Source organism: Mercenaria mercenaria, chromosome 13, assembly GCF_021730395.1.
Source record: "Mercenaria mercenaria strain notata chromosome 13, MADL_Memer_1, whole genome shotgun sequence".
Lineage (NCBI taxonomy): Eukaryota > Metazoa > Mollusca > Bivalvia > Venerida > Veneridae > Mercenaria > Mercenaria mercenaria.
Window position 1 is genome coordinate 61,114,314 of NC_069373.1, and position 16,958 is coordinate 61,131,271.

The 16,958-nt window shown below is 33.5% G+C and overlaps 1 protein-coding gene across 1 annotated transcript; it reads right to left on the minus strand.

Annotated features, from left to right (window-relative positions):
* Positions 1-8,399: 8,399 nt before the first annotated feature.
* Positions 8,400-11,898, minus strand: LOC123529611 (uncharacterized). The gene is made up of 3 exons (XM_045310007.2): positions 10,817-11,898; positions 10,470-10,576; positions 8,400-9,356 (listed from the first exon to the last, which is right to left on the minus strand). The coding sequence occupies exons 1-3, from the start codon at positions 10,912-10,914 to the stop codon at positions 8,851-8,853; spliced, it is 711 nt and encodes a 236-aa protein (XP_045165942.2). The 5' UTR covers positions 10,915-11,898; the 3' UTR covers positions 8,400-8,850.
* Positions 11,899-16,958: the final 5,060 nt, after the last annotated feature.

Consider the following 16,958-nt stretch of genomic DNA (forward strand, 5'->3'; position numbering starts at 1 on the left):
AATTACAACTTACTGGAAACAAAAAAGGACAGTTAGCTGAATCAAGATCAAAGAAAATGCAAGGAGTTTTTCTTAGGTCAAAAGCAAAATGGGTTTCAGAAGGAGAAAAGCCAACAGAATCATTTTGACATTTAGAAACTATACATCAAAGATAACAAACTAAAATAATATTTTAAATGAGGTTGTAAATCATTAAAAACAATTATATACATGTCGACAGATAGAAAATGTGGAACTTAATGACATTCTCATGTATAATGAAATACTAAAATTGAGTGAACAAGAGAATAGAAATTTAGAAGGTTATTTAAGTTATAATGAAATGTTAACAAGTTTGTAGAAGATGCGTAATGACTCTTCGCCTGGAACAAGTAGTTTTTTTTCATGTCTGCATTAAAGATTACATGGCTCAGAAAATATATCTATAATAACTCTAAATACTTTAATATGGTTAGAGATTTATACCTATTCCTTATTTTAACTTTGACCAGATTTGGTTGGAATTTTTGTAAAATCAATAAAATCAACATAAACACAGTTAGGAATAATTTTTGAAAGATGTTTTCATGTTGTTTTTTTTAAATTAGATAAAAAACATTCGAAGTCTTGGGGTGATTTTTGCCGTCTGCCTATTGCATGATGCTATGTTTAAAGTTAGAGGTATATGTGTCTGTTTTCCTAGATATGTAAGAAATGTTATTGTTTTAGCCAATAATTTTGGGATAGGAATGGCAGTTTCTATTCTTTTAATGAATTTAATAACATTTATAAAATAAATACCAATTTGTTTAGAATACAGAAGTATTACAGAAGCAATGACAACTTTTTTATTTTTCCCATTTGTTTTCTGTTTCTGAACTGAGCTAGCAGAGGCAATAGATCTACATTGAAATTTCTGTTATAGAAATGCCTATGTTTTTAATGAAATTACTGTGGACAAGTTATAAGATTTGTCTCCCTTATATTTCACGTCTTAAAAAGTTTATCTTTTACACAGTCTACTGATACTAACAATGTCTCTAGAATTATCTCCCTTATAAAGCACTGTTTTCCCTTCTTTGTAGTATTGTGTTTCGCTGTTTCGACTTTTTGTCGTTGAAGAAGGCAAGAAAACCATTTTATATTTATGATCTAATTAGTTTAAGTTAGTTTTTACTCCGAAAGTCGTGAAATATTTACAATATAACATTTCAGGAATTTAACAGAAAGCTAAATATTTATACTTTAGATATACATGGTCTAACTATAAGATTACTTTTAACAGTAATAAGGAACGAGTTCCATAACCGTTTATAAAATGGCAATGTTTCGTCAGTTGGACATTGCTAGCACTTTTAGGTTACCAGAATGGAATTTACCTTGTATGTACTTAGCTAAATATCTTAGCTATAGCTTATTATATAAATACTTCTATAAGATTAAATCGATCGATAATATTAGGGAGTAGTATTTTTGATTTGTCAAAATATATATATTTCGCTACCAAAAAAACAAAAACGCATTTCGTAAATTTGCTCAAAATTACTTTTGAATATCTTGTCGATACACTTTGTATGGAAAATAATTTATTGTGCTCATTTTATGTTTTGCTCTTCTGTAAATGCCTTTTTACTGTATTTCATTTTGAAACGGTTATAAATATTGTTATGGTTTATGGTAATAAAGATATCTGTATTCGTTTCTTTGAGGAAATGCAATCATGTCATTCGTCCGGCATTTTCATTTCGGTACATTTTGTATAGTCTTGTTACATACTTAAAGCGTTAGCTTAGCTTTAGGCAGTGTTGTCTTGTTTTGCATAGTTTAAGTTAATCTATTTCTTTTTTCTTCATACGTGTACCTTTTTTTCAAACAAAAACAGAATATATATAATTAAAGGATATACTAAAGGAATGCATTGTTTACACTAAATCATATGCCTGTAACTATAAAAAGACGCCGAGGTGTAATGTAACCACACAGTCAAAGCAGGTTAAGTTTAACAATTTTATTATAAGACCAACGTTTTGACTTTTACAGAGCCTTCATCAGAGCCTAAATCATATGCAGTGTGACTTTTGAGATATCTTAAACCACTACTGATAAACGAACAAAAGTATTTGTATGATCATCTCCAAAAGTTAACTTTATTTAACTGTGTGTAGTTACGTTAAAACTATTATTTCATTTCATGGACACGGAATTTCGGAGATTTTACCAAAACGATGATTTCATTGGGATAGAAATTCGTGGATGCCACGAAAATTTTTTCCCCCACGAAAATTAATGATTTCACGTTTTTAATAATCATTAAACATATACTCCTCTCGACTGGCTATTACAAAGTATTAAAGTAAAGTCGTATCTCCATTGACTCCTTATGAATTTAGTTTCTTTATCAGTAAAATGAGCATCTTGTAAACAGTATATATTATTGTTTTTACTTTTAAAATAATTAAGGATATCTTTACATTTAGACTTGTCACATAAACATTGCACATTCATGGAAGCATTTTTTTCCAGTAATTCATATTAAAATCACAATAAACAGATTGAGAATATCCCATGCAGCTCTGGAGACACAACAACTCTGCAAGCATTTAAGTGAAATAAATGCAGCCCTTAACCTTTTACCATCATCTAGAACAAAAAAAGGAAAGGCGCGAAAAAAAAAAACAAACACCAAGAATAAACTCAATTTAAAAAAGAACAGCCCAAACTAATAAATATATCAAGCACATACAGTCCTGGCTGTGAGAAGTTTGTAGAATCTTCACATCCTTTGTCTCACAAGGTTAATTAAAGTTCACTGTCTTTTATCATAGTGAAGCTATGTATAATTTAAGGTATTAGACCCGTAATAGAGTATCTCTATTTTGAACAATATTCAATTCCTAGAATAAACCTACTTCGACTGAAATTTTTCAAGGGGCGTAGGTTCAAGCCCCACTGCGACCAAATATTTTTTTCCTTATTTTCCTTTTTTCCTAGTAAGTTTTTACTTTTTTCAAGACTTACTATTGATTTATTGTACAAAGTGGAAAGTGAAATTTTTCATTGGATAAGAAATTTCTTGCTGTTCAAAGTGAATATACCTCTGAAACAGAAGGTGACAGAGTTAGACATCTTTAGAAATACTGAGTTACATGCGGTAAAAGTTCTCTAGTTTGCCTTTACTCTTTAGATTACATATTGTGGAAGAAATATAGGTAGGTTTTACTTCTGCCCCAAGATTATTTTTGAATGAAGTGTGCAAAATTTAAAACAGTCCCAAAGGACTCGATAATATTTTTTTAGAAATATATGTCATTAAATTCGTTTACTTGAGGAACCCTAGAAAAAAATATTGACAGTTTTATTTTGTGTTTTATTATTGTTTACCAATAGTTTGATGTTTCTTTTATTAATATTAATGGCATAATGAATTATCTGCAAATGTTTTGGACAGTGGCCATCACTTTGCAATTTGTCTCTACATGAGCTTGAGGAAATACCATAAATTATACAAAATATATAAAAAACGGCACGGTAAAAGTTGTTTTAAATTTGCAACACAATGCAAAATACAGTCAACTTTAAGAATATACCTAGCAATTACCATTTTTAAATATAGGGGTCCAATACCTTAAAACACAAACATAGTGTTTCCAGAAACCAAACAACTTGAGTGTTAGAAAGCATTACAATATTCAGAATTGTCATAGCTATTGCCAATTATTTACTCTCTTTAAATAATCGAATAAAAGGCTTTAATATACTTTCATTTGAATTGGCCAAATGCTGTCAAACCAACGAGCTTTCAAATAAATCAAAATAAAATGTTTTACCGTTGTTACTTCCGGGTTTCAAAATTAAAAGTAGCCTATATAAGGTGAAAAATGTTGTTTTTTTTTACTATCGCCTAACTCGTCAATACACAAACGTCATACCACGACGAATGTACGTACAGCCAACGAGCGTTGCGATAACGGGCATGACCTGAATACTAAACGAGATTTGCATATATAAATAAACAGAAACACCTGTTTGCTGTCGGCTGTGAACACTTTGTGTATATGTTTTTACAAACTTATTAACTTAAATTAGAGAGGCATCGGTTTTTGAAAAAGAAGAGGAATAACATGTTAGCATAAAGGATCCACAAAAAGAATCCTGTGTTGCGTTTTTGCATTAAATATTGTTTTGAGAATTCCCTCTAACAGGTCTATTTCTCTTGGTGATACCAGGGGTTTTGACAGGTCCATGGTGAGGTCGATCCTGATTTTTTTTGCCATTACATAATAACGCTATAATTTTCCCTTCATTAGACCATATGTTCTTAACTTCGACCTTAGTTGACACTTTTTCTAAGAGTTTAGCATTTTTGGTGGATAAATCCTCACGAATTACCACAGCAGTTCCCTTTAACCGAAGAATTTTTTATTTTAGCTCGTACGAAACAAACTTGCAAATAATTGTACGATTTGCCTCAAAACTGAAGGTGCCCATTCTAAGAGCAATGTCTATATGGCTCGTTTGCACGTCTATGCTCAGGTCTACGAAAGTGTCTTAATAACAGCTTTACCCGTATCCTCTGACGATTCATGTTTGTTCCTATCGTCGACCCCAAATATTCCTATATTGTTTCTCCTACTGTTTCTCCTACTGTACTGATGTAGATCATTAATTTGTTTTTCTTGGTATTTCATTTAAGCGTCTTTATCCATAATCATGGATTTGAGATCTTTATTCTTGTCATTCAGTCTGACATTTTCTTCTTTAACATTTTCCAATTTGTTTCAATATCACTTTGATGTTTTTAAGGTCCGTGATGTCGGAGTCATATGCTTTTACTTTCTCCCTTGCTTTGGACCTTAAGTTTTCATAAACTATATCCAACTCTTCCTTCACTTCCTGCTTTATTTCCTCCTTTAGCTCATTTAACTTCGAGTTAACACATTCCTCGGTTACTAGTGTTTTGAAGGCACTGGTCAATGTACTCTTTTGAAGCTAGAGTTCATGTAGTGGATAAAAAACCAAACACGCAGTCAAGTTACAATTTACTTATATCCTAACGTTTCGTTTACATGCCTTCTTCAGGGAATAATAAAATAGTATACAACGGATATAACATCATAGTACGTTACACGAAAATTGCGGGAAACAGACAGCAGTATAGAATAGGAACAAACAATACTAATAAAATGAATGATTTGAGAACTACATGTCATATAATTATTTTGCATTGAGTCCCTTTGGATACATTGTTTTTAATCAATGTATCCAAAAAGTTTCTTTACACAAACGACCAAATTCGTCATTAACAATGTCAAATGGTACAAACAAAAAATCGTCAATTGAATGTGATGGGCCATTGAAATGAGCTGCAACACATGAAGAGTAACTTGGATCTGAGAAGTTTCTAATATCAAAGCGATGGCTTTTCATACGTTTCGATACATTTTGATTTGTCTGACCAACATATTGTTTTTGACACTTTTGGCATATAAAATGATAAATAATATTTCAGATGTACAGTCAGTATCACAACGAAGGTCATATTTCTCACTGGTAACAGAACTGGTAATAAATGTATCCTATACAATATTATAACAATTGGAGCATCTACGCCTGTTGCATTTAACAGAACTGAAATTGCTGTTGTTGTGTTCCGAAAATTTAAATTTTACTAATATATCTTTTATGTTCTGCAGATGTTTGAACGCAACGATTTGTTTGTACGAATGCAAATTTTTGACACTTCTGGTGTTCGATAATTTTAAAGAGTCCCAGTACTTACGCAATATACCGCCTACGTTAGGCAATGACGAATTGTAACACACAGTGAACGGTATCACAACACTGTCATTTTTTCACTCTGGTTTAGCGCATCTGTCTGTGACGTTGAACGCATTGTCAACAATAATAGCGGGATAGTTTCTCTAATAAAGTTTTGTCGTAATTCAGGAAAAATATTATAAAACTTTGTATAATCAGAAATGATACGTCTGTAGCTTTTAGCCTGGCTAAATGGTATACCGCGCTTACATGAGTTCAAATGTGATGAAGAATGTTCTAAGTACTGATGTACATTTGTGTCCTTCACATAAAAGTCTGTGACGATTTCAAATGATTTACCCTTTGAAACAATGACATCCAGAAAGTAATGGAAGTCCGCGATATAGTGTTGGTAAACTTAACTGAGGGACGAAACCTGTTGATTTTATCAATAAAAATCTTTAATATTTCTAGTGAGTCATTACACCATGAAAATGTCGTCTAAATATCGTAGACATACCTCTGAAATTATGGTTAAAGATTTTATAAAGTTCGTAAGCAACACATTAATTTTTGTTTTTATCTTTAACGTCTTTTACATCTTTTTGATCAGAATTGTCATCTTTCGAGTCTTGCCTTTGTAGTTTCCTCTAGCGCTCTCTCTTCTCCACATACTGAATTCTTTACTACTCAGATCAAATAGAAATAAATTTACTACATTCAAAACAAAGGCGCTGTGTAGTTGTCCACATGCCAAAACCGGTTTATTTTCCACATCAGAAATGTGTATTTTTCAATAACCTCCAATAAACGCTCCAGCTATTTATAAATCCGTTTTTTTACATAATACAATATGGTATTTCCATTTTTGTTAAAGACTGTTATACAATTAATTCAAAAATGCTATCTCATAACAGCCCGCCCGCTTAGCTCAATAGGGAGAGCGTCGGTCTACGGATTGCAGGGTCCTGAGTTCGATCCACGGGCAGGGCGTATGTTCTCCGTGACGATTTGTGTCTTTTAAATCATTCGTCCTCCACCTCTGATTCATGTGGGGAATTACTTGCGGAGAACAGGTTTGTACTGGTACAGGATCCAGAACCTCTGGTTAGGTTAACTGCCTGCCGTTACATGACTGAAATACTGTTGAAAAACGGTGTTAAACCCAAAACAAAGAAACAAATCTTATATCAACGTTTTTTTTCTCTCCAAAATTGAGAGCGAACTTAAAACATGTTTTTCACCATAAACTAACCTTTGATCTTTTTAAAAAATATATGAAATACTAGATATTGTCACAATATCATTATTGAATGCTTGTTTTCACCTGAAATAACACTTGTAACGAAATAAATTATTCTATAATTATGTATGTCAACATGTTTATCGAATAATTTGTCTTATTTTACCGTGTTTAATTCAGTCTATACATTTTCCAAAATAATTGCTCGGAATTTCGACCAGTCTCATGCGAAAAACCGGTTGCTTTAGTCTTATTAACATTTTAGTAGCACTGGTCGACTTGTTTAGGAAAGTGGGTTTACTGACTGAAGGTTATATAAAATTTTAACTTGAATACATCTACATTTCTATTAATGAAGATTATCTTTTACACCGTTCCGATATTGAAATTTCCAATCCGAGGGTCGGTCTGTTTTGTTTCATGAATGGTTATGACAGTCGTTCCGCCTAGTCATAGCAAATTTCAAATTTCTATTAGCTATGGGACTTTTTCATTATTTTAGTTCATGGATTTAATTCTAGATTTATATCTCTGCAGTTTTATTGCCTTTAAAGTATAGTAGCAATGCTTTCCTGCATAAATTCTGAGGTATGCGCTATTTTTCTTTGATATCAGATTGCTTACGCGCGCCAGATCCATTAAAGGTCGCCGACGTTGGTTGCTGATCAATTTTCAAGAGTAACACCTCTTCATGTTATTTGAATGCTGAACCATAGAACAATAAGAAGGAATTCATTATTCACTGCATAACTGCACATCACTCCTGAGAAAAGCAAAGAGCAGTCAGTTTTCATTTAAATACTGCATTGAATTAATGCTTAAATTTTAATTCAGGTTTTGAAATTTTAAGGAGGGAGTCTATGATTTTTTTTTTTCGAATGAAATTATGTAATCTCTACCAGAAGTAATACATTATTGCAGAACTAAAAGCACGAATAGAAAATAAAACGTCATAACATAATCAACATGGGAGTTTCACTTTAAGAGAATAATTTTTCTGAATACCAAATATTTATTCAAGTCCAAGAGCACATGACTCATTAATCAGCACTGCATCAGCTGACACTGCATTTAAGATTAAATGTAACTTTCATTGGAATGAATATAACAGAATCTAAAATTATCACTTATGCCTGAGAAACATATTTGATTCGGACCACTTTAAACACAGGCCATTAAAGCCGACCCATGAGCGTTCGACGGTCCGACTGCATGACCGACAGTAAGGTGACTACTGTGTGTACACCTCAACTTTATTATATGGAATATAAACCTAAAACACCAGAGTCCTTGCAGAACATACGACAAAACCTGTTTTGGTGTTATAAGCGTTTATTTATGACACATACATTTTTTCAATCATTACTTAAAAGTAGTTATTCTTATAATACAGAAAACTTCAAAATAATCAGATACCTCTTTTGCAAAATGCATTAATAAAATTGTTCAAATTTATTAGCATTAATATCATCGATCAAATGCATTAGCATAGATAGCATTGTTCAAATATTTAATCATAAATATAATTGATCAGTTTTATAAGCATCAATACCGCTCTTCATATGTATTAGCATTAATAACATTGTTCAAATGTATCAGCATTGATACATTAATGTTCAAATGTATTAGCATTAAAATTATTGTTCAAATGTATCAGCATTAGTGCATTGATACATCAGTGTTCAAATGTATTAGCATAAATATCATTGTTCAAATGTATATGTATTAATATCATTGTTCAAATCATTCAGAACATCAATATTTTTATGGATTACAAGTACGTTACGTAGTAGCGCTTGGAAAAAAAGTTACAGCTTCATTGGAAACAGTACGAAAACATGCTAAATAATACACAAAGACTTTCTATACATTTACACTCTTCTTTTTATAAAGATCGCCATATAATCGGCTGTTCCAAACATTCGTCTGTCAAAAAAATCAACAGAGTTGATTTTCGAATACAGGAACTGTGGATAAGTTGCATGACTATCCCATTGGCATACAGCAGGGGTAACAGAATTAATAACAACCATGTGACTAAGATCTTTCGGGCAGCCGGCATATGATCTGTTGATGAAAAAACGGCGATCGTGGCGCTTCGGCATGTAATGGCCAGCGATGGAAAAGTAATTGTAGGTATGTTTGGAAGTTAGATCTGGCCAGCTAGATGACAGGACACGTGTTTTGTCAAACCAGTTGTTGATATCACTGTTTTTGCCATTTAAAATCACGTGAGCGACTTCCCTATCTTCATCGTAAAATGCAAACTTGACGAATTCGACACTAATATTTGACCAATTGGATACAAAGCTGCTGCGGTAATGTAATCCATACGATCGTGTCATGGCGACAGGTTTGTCTGCATTGGTTTTTGTACCTGGTAAAAGACAAAAGGAAATGTTTGATTGTATAATTTTGACAGGCTTGATAAAAGCGGTACATTTATTACTATGGCCAACAATGGCTACATCACTCGTGTATGTTCTTATAGGCTGCAACATACTATTAGCAAAAGTAAAATAAAGAATAACTAATTGGCTGATTACTTTTTATTATTGAAGATATGATAAAACTCTGTGACATTAGTGTGTTCGCATTCATGTGTGCGTGTGTTCGTTTTCGGTTTAAGCTCTTTTCTAGTAATATTTCAATCATATAAACTACGGTGTCTTCTTGTAGTAGTGAGCACAATGTCCCACTTTATAGTGGTATGTCAAGGAATATCACGACTTGGACACTTTAAACGATACCATTCCAAGTCACATTATACTGACACTGGGCTTACAAGTCACGTCTTTGGTATGACGCGGCCAGTGAGCAATCCCGCGACTTCCTGCGCTCGAATCGGGCTCACTACCACTATACTGTAGAGACTGTGTCAGTAGAATCTCAATCTAGCAATCATTTTCTTCTTAGTTTTTAATGATCGTGTAATTTTACTTAAAGTAAACGCTCCGTGTAAAAATTTCCTCAGACCGACAGGGATTAATTTTGAATACAGTAATTGTTCTGAATATCATCTGATCGGATACTATTAGTTTGGACATCGAGTTGATGCCGTGGCTTCAAATAATTGTCTTTAAATCACAAATGTTATTCGTTTCTAAAACCTCGGACCGATTTGTAAGCAAACCAATGAATTTATCAAGGATTTGGTTATGCTTTTATTCTGCTTTTATTCTGTATAATAAAACTAAACATTCAATCCTGCCCGTGTTATATAGTATGTTCTCAGTCTTCGAAAAATGATAAAACGTGCATCAGACAGTATTATTTTTTTAAGGTTGCAATATATACCTGGTTATCAATGATAATTATAATATTTTCATTCATAGGCTTGCATCTGGGATATAAGCAAGTCCCGTCCTACTGTTGATTTTTCTTTTTTTAACTGGTAGTAAATTTGACTTAAAATAAATTTGACCAATACGTTTGCCAATCCCATAATATTATGTATTTGTTTTAATAGTAATAAACATAGAAAATAAACCTTTTGTCCATGCATCGTAGACACTGTCGCCGTTACCAGACGTTGCTCGGAACACCATTTGCCAACCTCCTCTTTTAAGTTCTTCTGTCTTTAAAACATTTTCTGAGCTGCAACAGACATTTAATAAGATGTATCATTTGATATGACACACAGTTCATCTTAACTTCTTCTTAATATCAGGGATCCGTAGTTATAAATCCAAAAATTTGATTTAGAGATTACAATATTACTTTTTATCTCTATAGAATTTGAGATTTCTACTCAATCCTGTTTGTAACTTGTATTGTAATTGTTTCTTTGTAAAAATAGATAAACAGTTTTTAAACTAAACAAACAAAACATCTTACCTAAATACATTGCCAGCTCTAGGTACTTTTGCGAAAACACAGATGGATACTTCCAGTATGACGGCGATGAAACAAATAATAATTTTCGAACACTCCATTTCTGTTTCAGGTAGTTAAACAATAGTCTAAACAACATCTACTTTCTTTTACAAATGTCTTTTATACTCTTTTGTTTATGTAAATTAATCATTCTGGGAAAACCGATTATGCAATAACATGTAATCATGTACAATGAAATTAAACTAATATGAACTGAGGTCATAAATTAACTCGAGACCAAACAAATTGCATGATAGGTTTTGTGTCCTGAAAAAAAAACAACATGAAAAGTTGATCAGACACCTTTCGTTACAAACTTAAACATGGAATTCAAACAAATGTATAAGAAACACAAATAAATTGCCAACAGTCTCTCCCTCGTATTTGCTCTGCATAGAGTTGCTTCAATGTGAATTGACGTACACTGATATATAATCATACATGTATTTATTCGCTGTTATTATATTTAATATTTGTTTTTCACTGTTTGCACTTTATTCAACGTGTCTATCAGTCGTTAGAACAAAGGCCATATTACTTCATCTAACGATACACAAATTGTATATAGTTTATCATTAACAACATGTGTTTGTTTGACTAACAGGCAATCTCGGCCGGGTGCTTGCTTTCATGCCTTTGAAATTTTATGTCTATGAATATGTAATGTACATGTCACTATTAAAATATTTACTTACTTACTAACTCACTCTTTTAAGAAACGAGGTTAAATAACATGCTTGGCCTGTAGCGATACGCGGCGACAGTTTTGACTAATTATAACATTAATTACGCGTATGTCCGTATAATAAAAATTGCTTAAGTGCATTTCACTGATACGAAATTAAATGAATTAAAGTGTAAGGTGGTCCTTCGTAGAAAAATACTATGTTATCCATACCGACTAAACATGTTTACATCTTTACTGACTATTAACGTAGATGTTTTTGCTACCTGTTCGGTGTGTCGCACAAACATATACAAACTGTACAGGATATAACATGTATTCATACATTAATGCTTCAAATCAGTTATACCCCAGTCACACATACGGCGCGGATAGCTACGTCTAGCCACGGGTAGAAACGTAGTAATCCGTATCGATCCGTACATGAGCCGTACGGATTGGTACGGACTGATACAGATTGGTACGGATTACTACTTTAAGGTACGGCTCATGTACGGATCGATACGGATTACTACGTTTCTTTCCGTAGCTAGACGTAGCTATCCGCGCCGTATGTGTGACTGTGGTATTATGTAAAATGCGTCTCGTGACAAACACAGTCCCTATACTCCTGTTATCTCGTAACATCGTCCGGACAGGAATTTCACTGTCTTTTGTCACCATTTCGATGTTATAAAATTCAAGTAAGGTAATGAAATGAAAGGGACCAAGTTAGCTGAAGACACGATTAGTATTGTACTGGGTCAAACGTCTCACCGACACAAGTATAGGTCACATGGCGATTACCAGATTTGCTGTTGGAAGAAGACCCTAGGTGCCCCTCCGTGCATAATTTCATCACGAGCGGGCACCAGGGTAGAACCGCCGACCTTCCGTTAGTCAGCTGGATGGCTTCCTCACATGAAGAATTCAACGCCCCGAGTGAGGCTTGAACCTAACTCGGTACCGATAAATGTGATACACTAATAGTGACAATTTGATCTCTTGTGTTGTCGGTTGCATTTACTTTCAAATTTAAAGATGTCATGTTGCAAGCACACAAATGTTACAGGAGCATTTCTTTTTGAAACAGTGGCTCACTCAATTGTCTTATATAGATTATCTGTATATTATAGGATTAACTATTTGCATGTGGAATTTTAAGTGGGAATTGAGAAATTTCGCAAAAAGTATAAAATCACATGAGAACTTACATGGTCTATATCAACACTCAGCCTTTGTTTTTAATTTCTACATAATGCAAATAATGAAAACCTTCAATAAAGATGTTTGAGAGTCTGTCTGAACATAATAAAAACTCCTAACTTTTAACGTTAAAAAGGAGCAGGACGTGAAGTAGTTGCACACTTACTTCGAGCGAGCGAAATGGTTGCAAACTTGCACAATGACGGATATTTGCTAAATTATCACATGGTCGTTTATTCTTTCATAAAGTAAGTGGGTTTCTATGGTATTTTGAACTCTATGGATTTGTGCATGCATCAGTTTTCTGTCTACGTCACACTCGGTTTTGCGTTTCATCGTCGTAGATTTCGAATTGTCGAAATTATTGAAGGTATAAAATGGTCATGTGCATGTTTTGGTATTTGAACGGGCTCGTTTCTTGTCGATCTTTTAATTATTATGATCAAACTAGCCGCCTGTTCTCGGGCACTTAAACGAGAGAAAACATCTAATTGTGCAGAATTTCATAAAAGTTTGGTTCTGCATGTTTCGTAGATGATTCTATATCCGAATAAATTTTGTTCAAGCTCTTTTTTGTTGCAAACTTGTACTTCAAGCAATTTCGGACGCAAACTTTAACTTGAAAAATAGTGTCCAACTCTCGAAACATGTCGATTGTGTTACATGTACAAGATTTGGATTGATTGGAATTGTACATTTTGTGCAGCATCACGCGGCCCTTTACTTTTCTGAAATAAAAGCTAGTTTTGATAAAAACCTTGTCATACTTTCGTGAAAATTGATCGAGTGTTATGTGCGACTTACAATTGAATGCGTTGACTTTATTAAACTATGTAAGACAATCTCATTAAACAATAATTTGAAAACATTGTTAATGTCCTTTTCATATTTTAGATTGAAGACGAGTTTCCATCATGCCAAGATATAAAAATGCCCTTAGATTAAGCAAAAGAAAAGCAAACAAATGCAATCAACGGCGCAAGGAAGAGGTGACGGATATGCATATTTTTTGAAAAAAAGAGATGAACTATTTCCTCTCTAAGTTTCATAAAGTGCAGATTTTCGTCTAGGAGACTCATGACTTTTTCGCCGTTAAACTCCAAAACAAAACTGTTTTGCAAAAACATATACGATGGACTGCCCAAAACGTAACTGGTATTAATAAATCAGTAGAAACTGCAAAAATAGAAAAAGTGGAAACTCCACAGGTCGCTCAACACGACAAAAACGAAAATGTTGCAGGCTCGGTTTGACTGAGCCTGTTCATGGACGTTAGTGGAACTGCAAGCTCCCGTCCACGCTCTCTAGCCACACATGCTACAAGTATAAAAAACAATTAAGATACATCCGCCGATGTGTTCATACTACGGTGCACATGGAATCTTCAAGGATACGCTAGCGCGTAATTCCATGAAAAGCGGCGTATGGTCCCTAGTTAAAATAATGGGTTTGCCCTAAACGAGAAACAATGGGAAAGAATGTTATATTTTGGGAGCGAAAATCAATAAAAAGAAAGAAATTGTAACAACTGATAGTGTACCTTCAGCAAGCAGTCATACATATACCGGCGATGATAAAAAGTGAAGAATATTAACAAACTGTGTGTTAAATTATTGAGGCGACTTCACTTTTGACACCTTTGATACGGGATGGGAAATATTCTAAATCAAGTATTTCATTCAAGTTGTTCAAAGATACCTTATAATGGTACGATTGTAAATCGATTTCTGAAATAGGGTATCCTGAAGAAACTAAAGAATTTGTTTGAACAGGCCAGAGATTATTGGGAAGACAATTTGTCAGATTCATGCGTGGCTTTGTCCATCAGGGGATTCTTAAAGAAAACATAGAAATGTCAGCTGAGTTCGTTGTTATTTTCCCCTATCAAACACTTGTGAATGGCGTATCGTTTATTGCTTTCCTAAAATTCTCTATGTTCTTCTGTTAGAATACCTGGTTCTATATTATCACTACCAAATGCATTCATTGAAGGGCAAAAGCAACGCATGAATCTGACAAATCGTTCTCACAAAAATCTCTGGCCTCTCCAAAATAATTCTTTAGTTTCTTCAGAATACCTCACTTCAGAAATCGTTTTGCAGTCGTACCATTGTATTGTATGTTTGAACAACTTACACGAAATAGCTAATGTAGAGTATTTCCCATCCCATCTTTTGGTTTCAACTGATTCCTCTTAATAAATACGACTGAATATTTGGACAGTCCATCGTACATAATTTGTAAAACATTTTCGTTTAAGAGATTTTAATAGCGAAAAAGTCATGTGCCTCCTAGACGAAAGGTTGCACTTACCGAAACTTGGAGTTGAGATAGTGCATATCTTTTTTAAAATATACATGTCCGGCACCTCTCCATGCTATGTTTATTGCACTTTCTTACATTTCATTTGCTAAATTTAAGGAACTTTTTTCAGCTAAGTATGATGAAAACACGTCTGCAAAACAAAAATATGGAAATACATTAAAATTGTTTTCAAAGTATTATTTAACGAGATCGTTTTGAAGTTAAATAAAGTCAGTGCATTCAATTGTAAGTCGTGCAATACTCCCTACCAAATTCATGAATATATGATTTGTTTTTTTTATCAAAGAAATTGTTATTTAAAACATTAAAGGGTCGCGTAATGCTCCACAAAATGTACAACATTGATCAAGATAATTTTGTACAAGTAACGCAATCAACATGTTCTGAGAGTTGGACACTATTTTCCAAGAAAATGAAGTACACGTTCACAACAAAAAGAGCTTGAACAAAATATGTTTGAGTATAAAATTATATATGAAACATGCAGAACCAAACTTTTTTGAAATTCTTCACAATCAATTGTTTTAACACGTTTAAAGATCCCAGAACAAGCTAGTTTGATCATAATAATTAAATAATGGCAAGAAACGGACCTGTTCAAATACCAAAACATGCACATTACCACTGATGCATGCGCATGTCCGTAATTTGAAATACTATAAAAACCCACATACCTGATGAAAATGCAAGCGAACGTGCGATAATTTTAGCAAATATCCGCCATTGTGCAAGTTTGCAACCATTTTGCTTGCTTGAAGTAAGTGTGCAACTACTTCACGTCCTGCCCCTTGGTTAAAGGCCAATGTGTTAACAATTAATAAAATAATACAAGGGAAGGTATTCTATCATAATGCATCAGAGTTACCTATCTTGAGTGTCGATGCGTGACCCAGCCTTATATCGGACTTAGGAATTGCGTTCATAACTTAGAACCGCCTTTTTATCGATTTGATTTAAAAGTTGAGGATGCAACAGGTCTGCTGCTGAGGAACTGGGCTATCTGATTCCGAAGTAGCTTTGGGTTTTTAGTATTTTTGTTCAAAAAGAAGTTGTCGAATAAACTTGTCTAGTTCGGATTTAGTTATTTGGATTAAAAGCCATTTTCCGATAAAAGAGCTTCATTTGACATGCATTTATTTCGCGTCGGTAAGTCCACCCTAGTCGGTAAAAAAGTTAAGAGACCAGTTTTTGTTACGAAATCGGCTCGTTTCCGTTTGTACTACGACCGCTTGCTCTAATCAAGCGGTCAGTATGCAGGTTAAGCACAACCTCAATGTCGGTGGCATGACTTGGCTTAAAGTAAGACCATACAAGATGGTGGACGATTGATTAATATCCTATGAATAAAAAGCTGTCTGTATTCTCAGAAATTCGTTTAGGGCAATGTCTTGAACATGTAACTACATGGACACGTGCATTTATTATCATCAAATAAGACGATGATTAATTATTCATGCCATTCTTGCTGACATTATAAGCTATCGCGACAATTGCTTTCTTCTTTATGTACATTTTGTCTGCTGTTAATGGTATACGCTTAACGAAACATCTAACACCCCGTCGACATTTAGGACGATATCTTTCCTATTATTGAAATTGTTCATAAACTTAGAAAAATATATTGTAAATAACATTAAAATTTCAACAAAATCGAGTAATATATTGTTAATAACATTAAAATTTCAACAAAATCGTGTAATGTTCTGGTATTTTTTTTATTTCTTCTACTGCCTGAACCAAGTTTTAAAAAGTCACAAATGTCTAAACAATTTTCACTATAGGCAGGAAACTCCTAACAGAAGCGAAAAAAAAACAACTTCTTTATATCGTCATCTTTTGGAAACAAATATAAATATTTTTTAATATTTGACCAGTATATTAGCGAAAAGTCATTACCTACATCTCTGC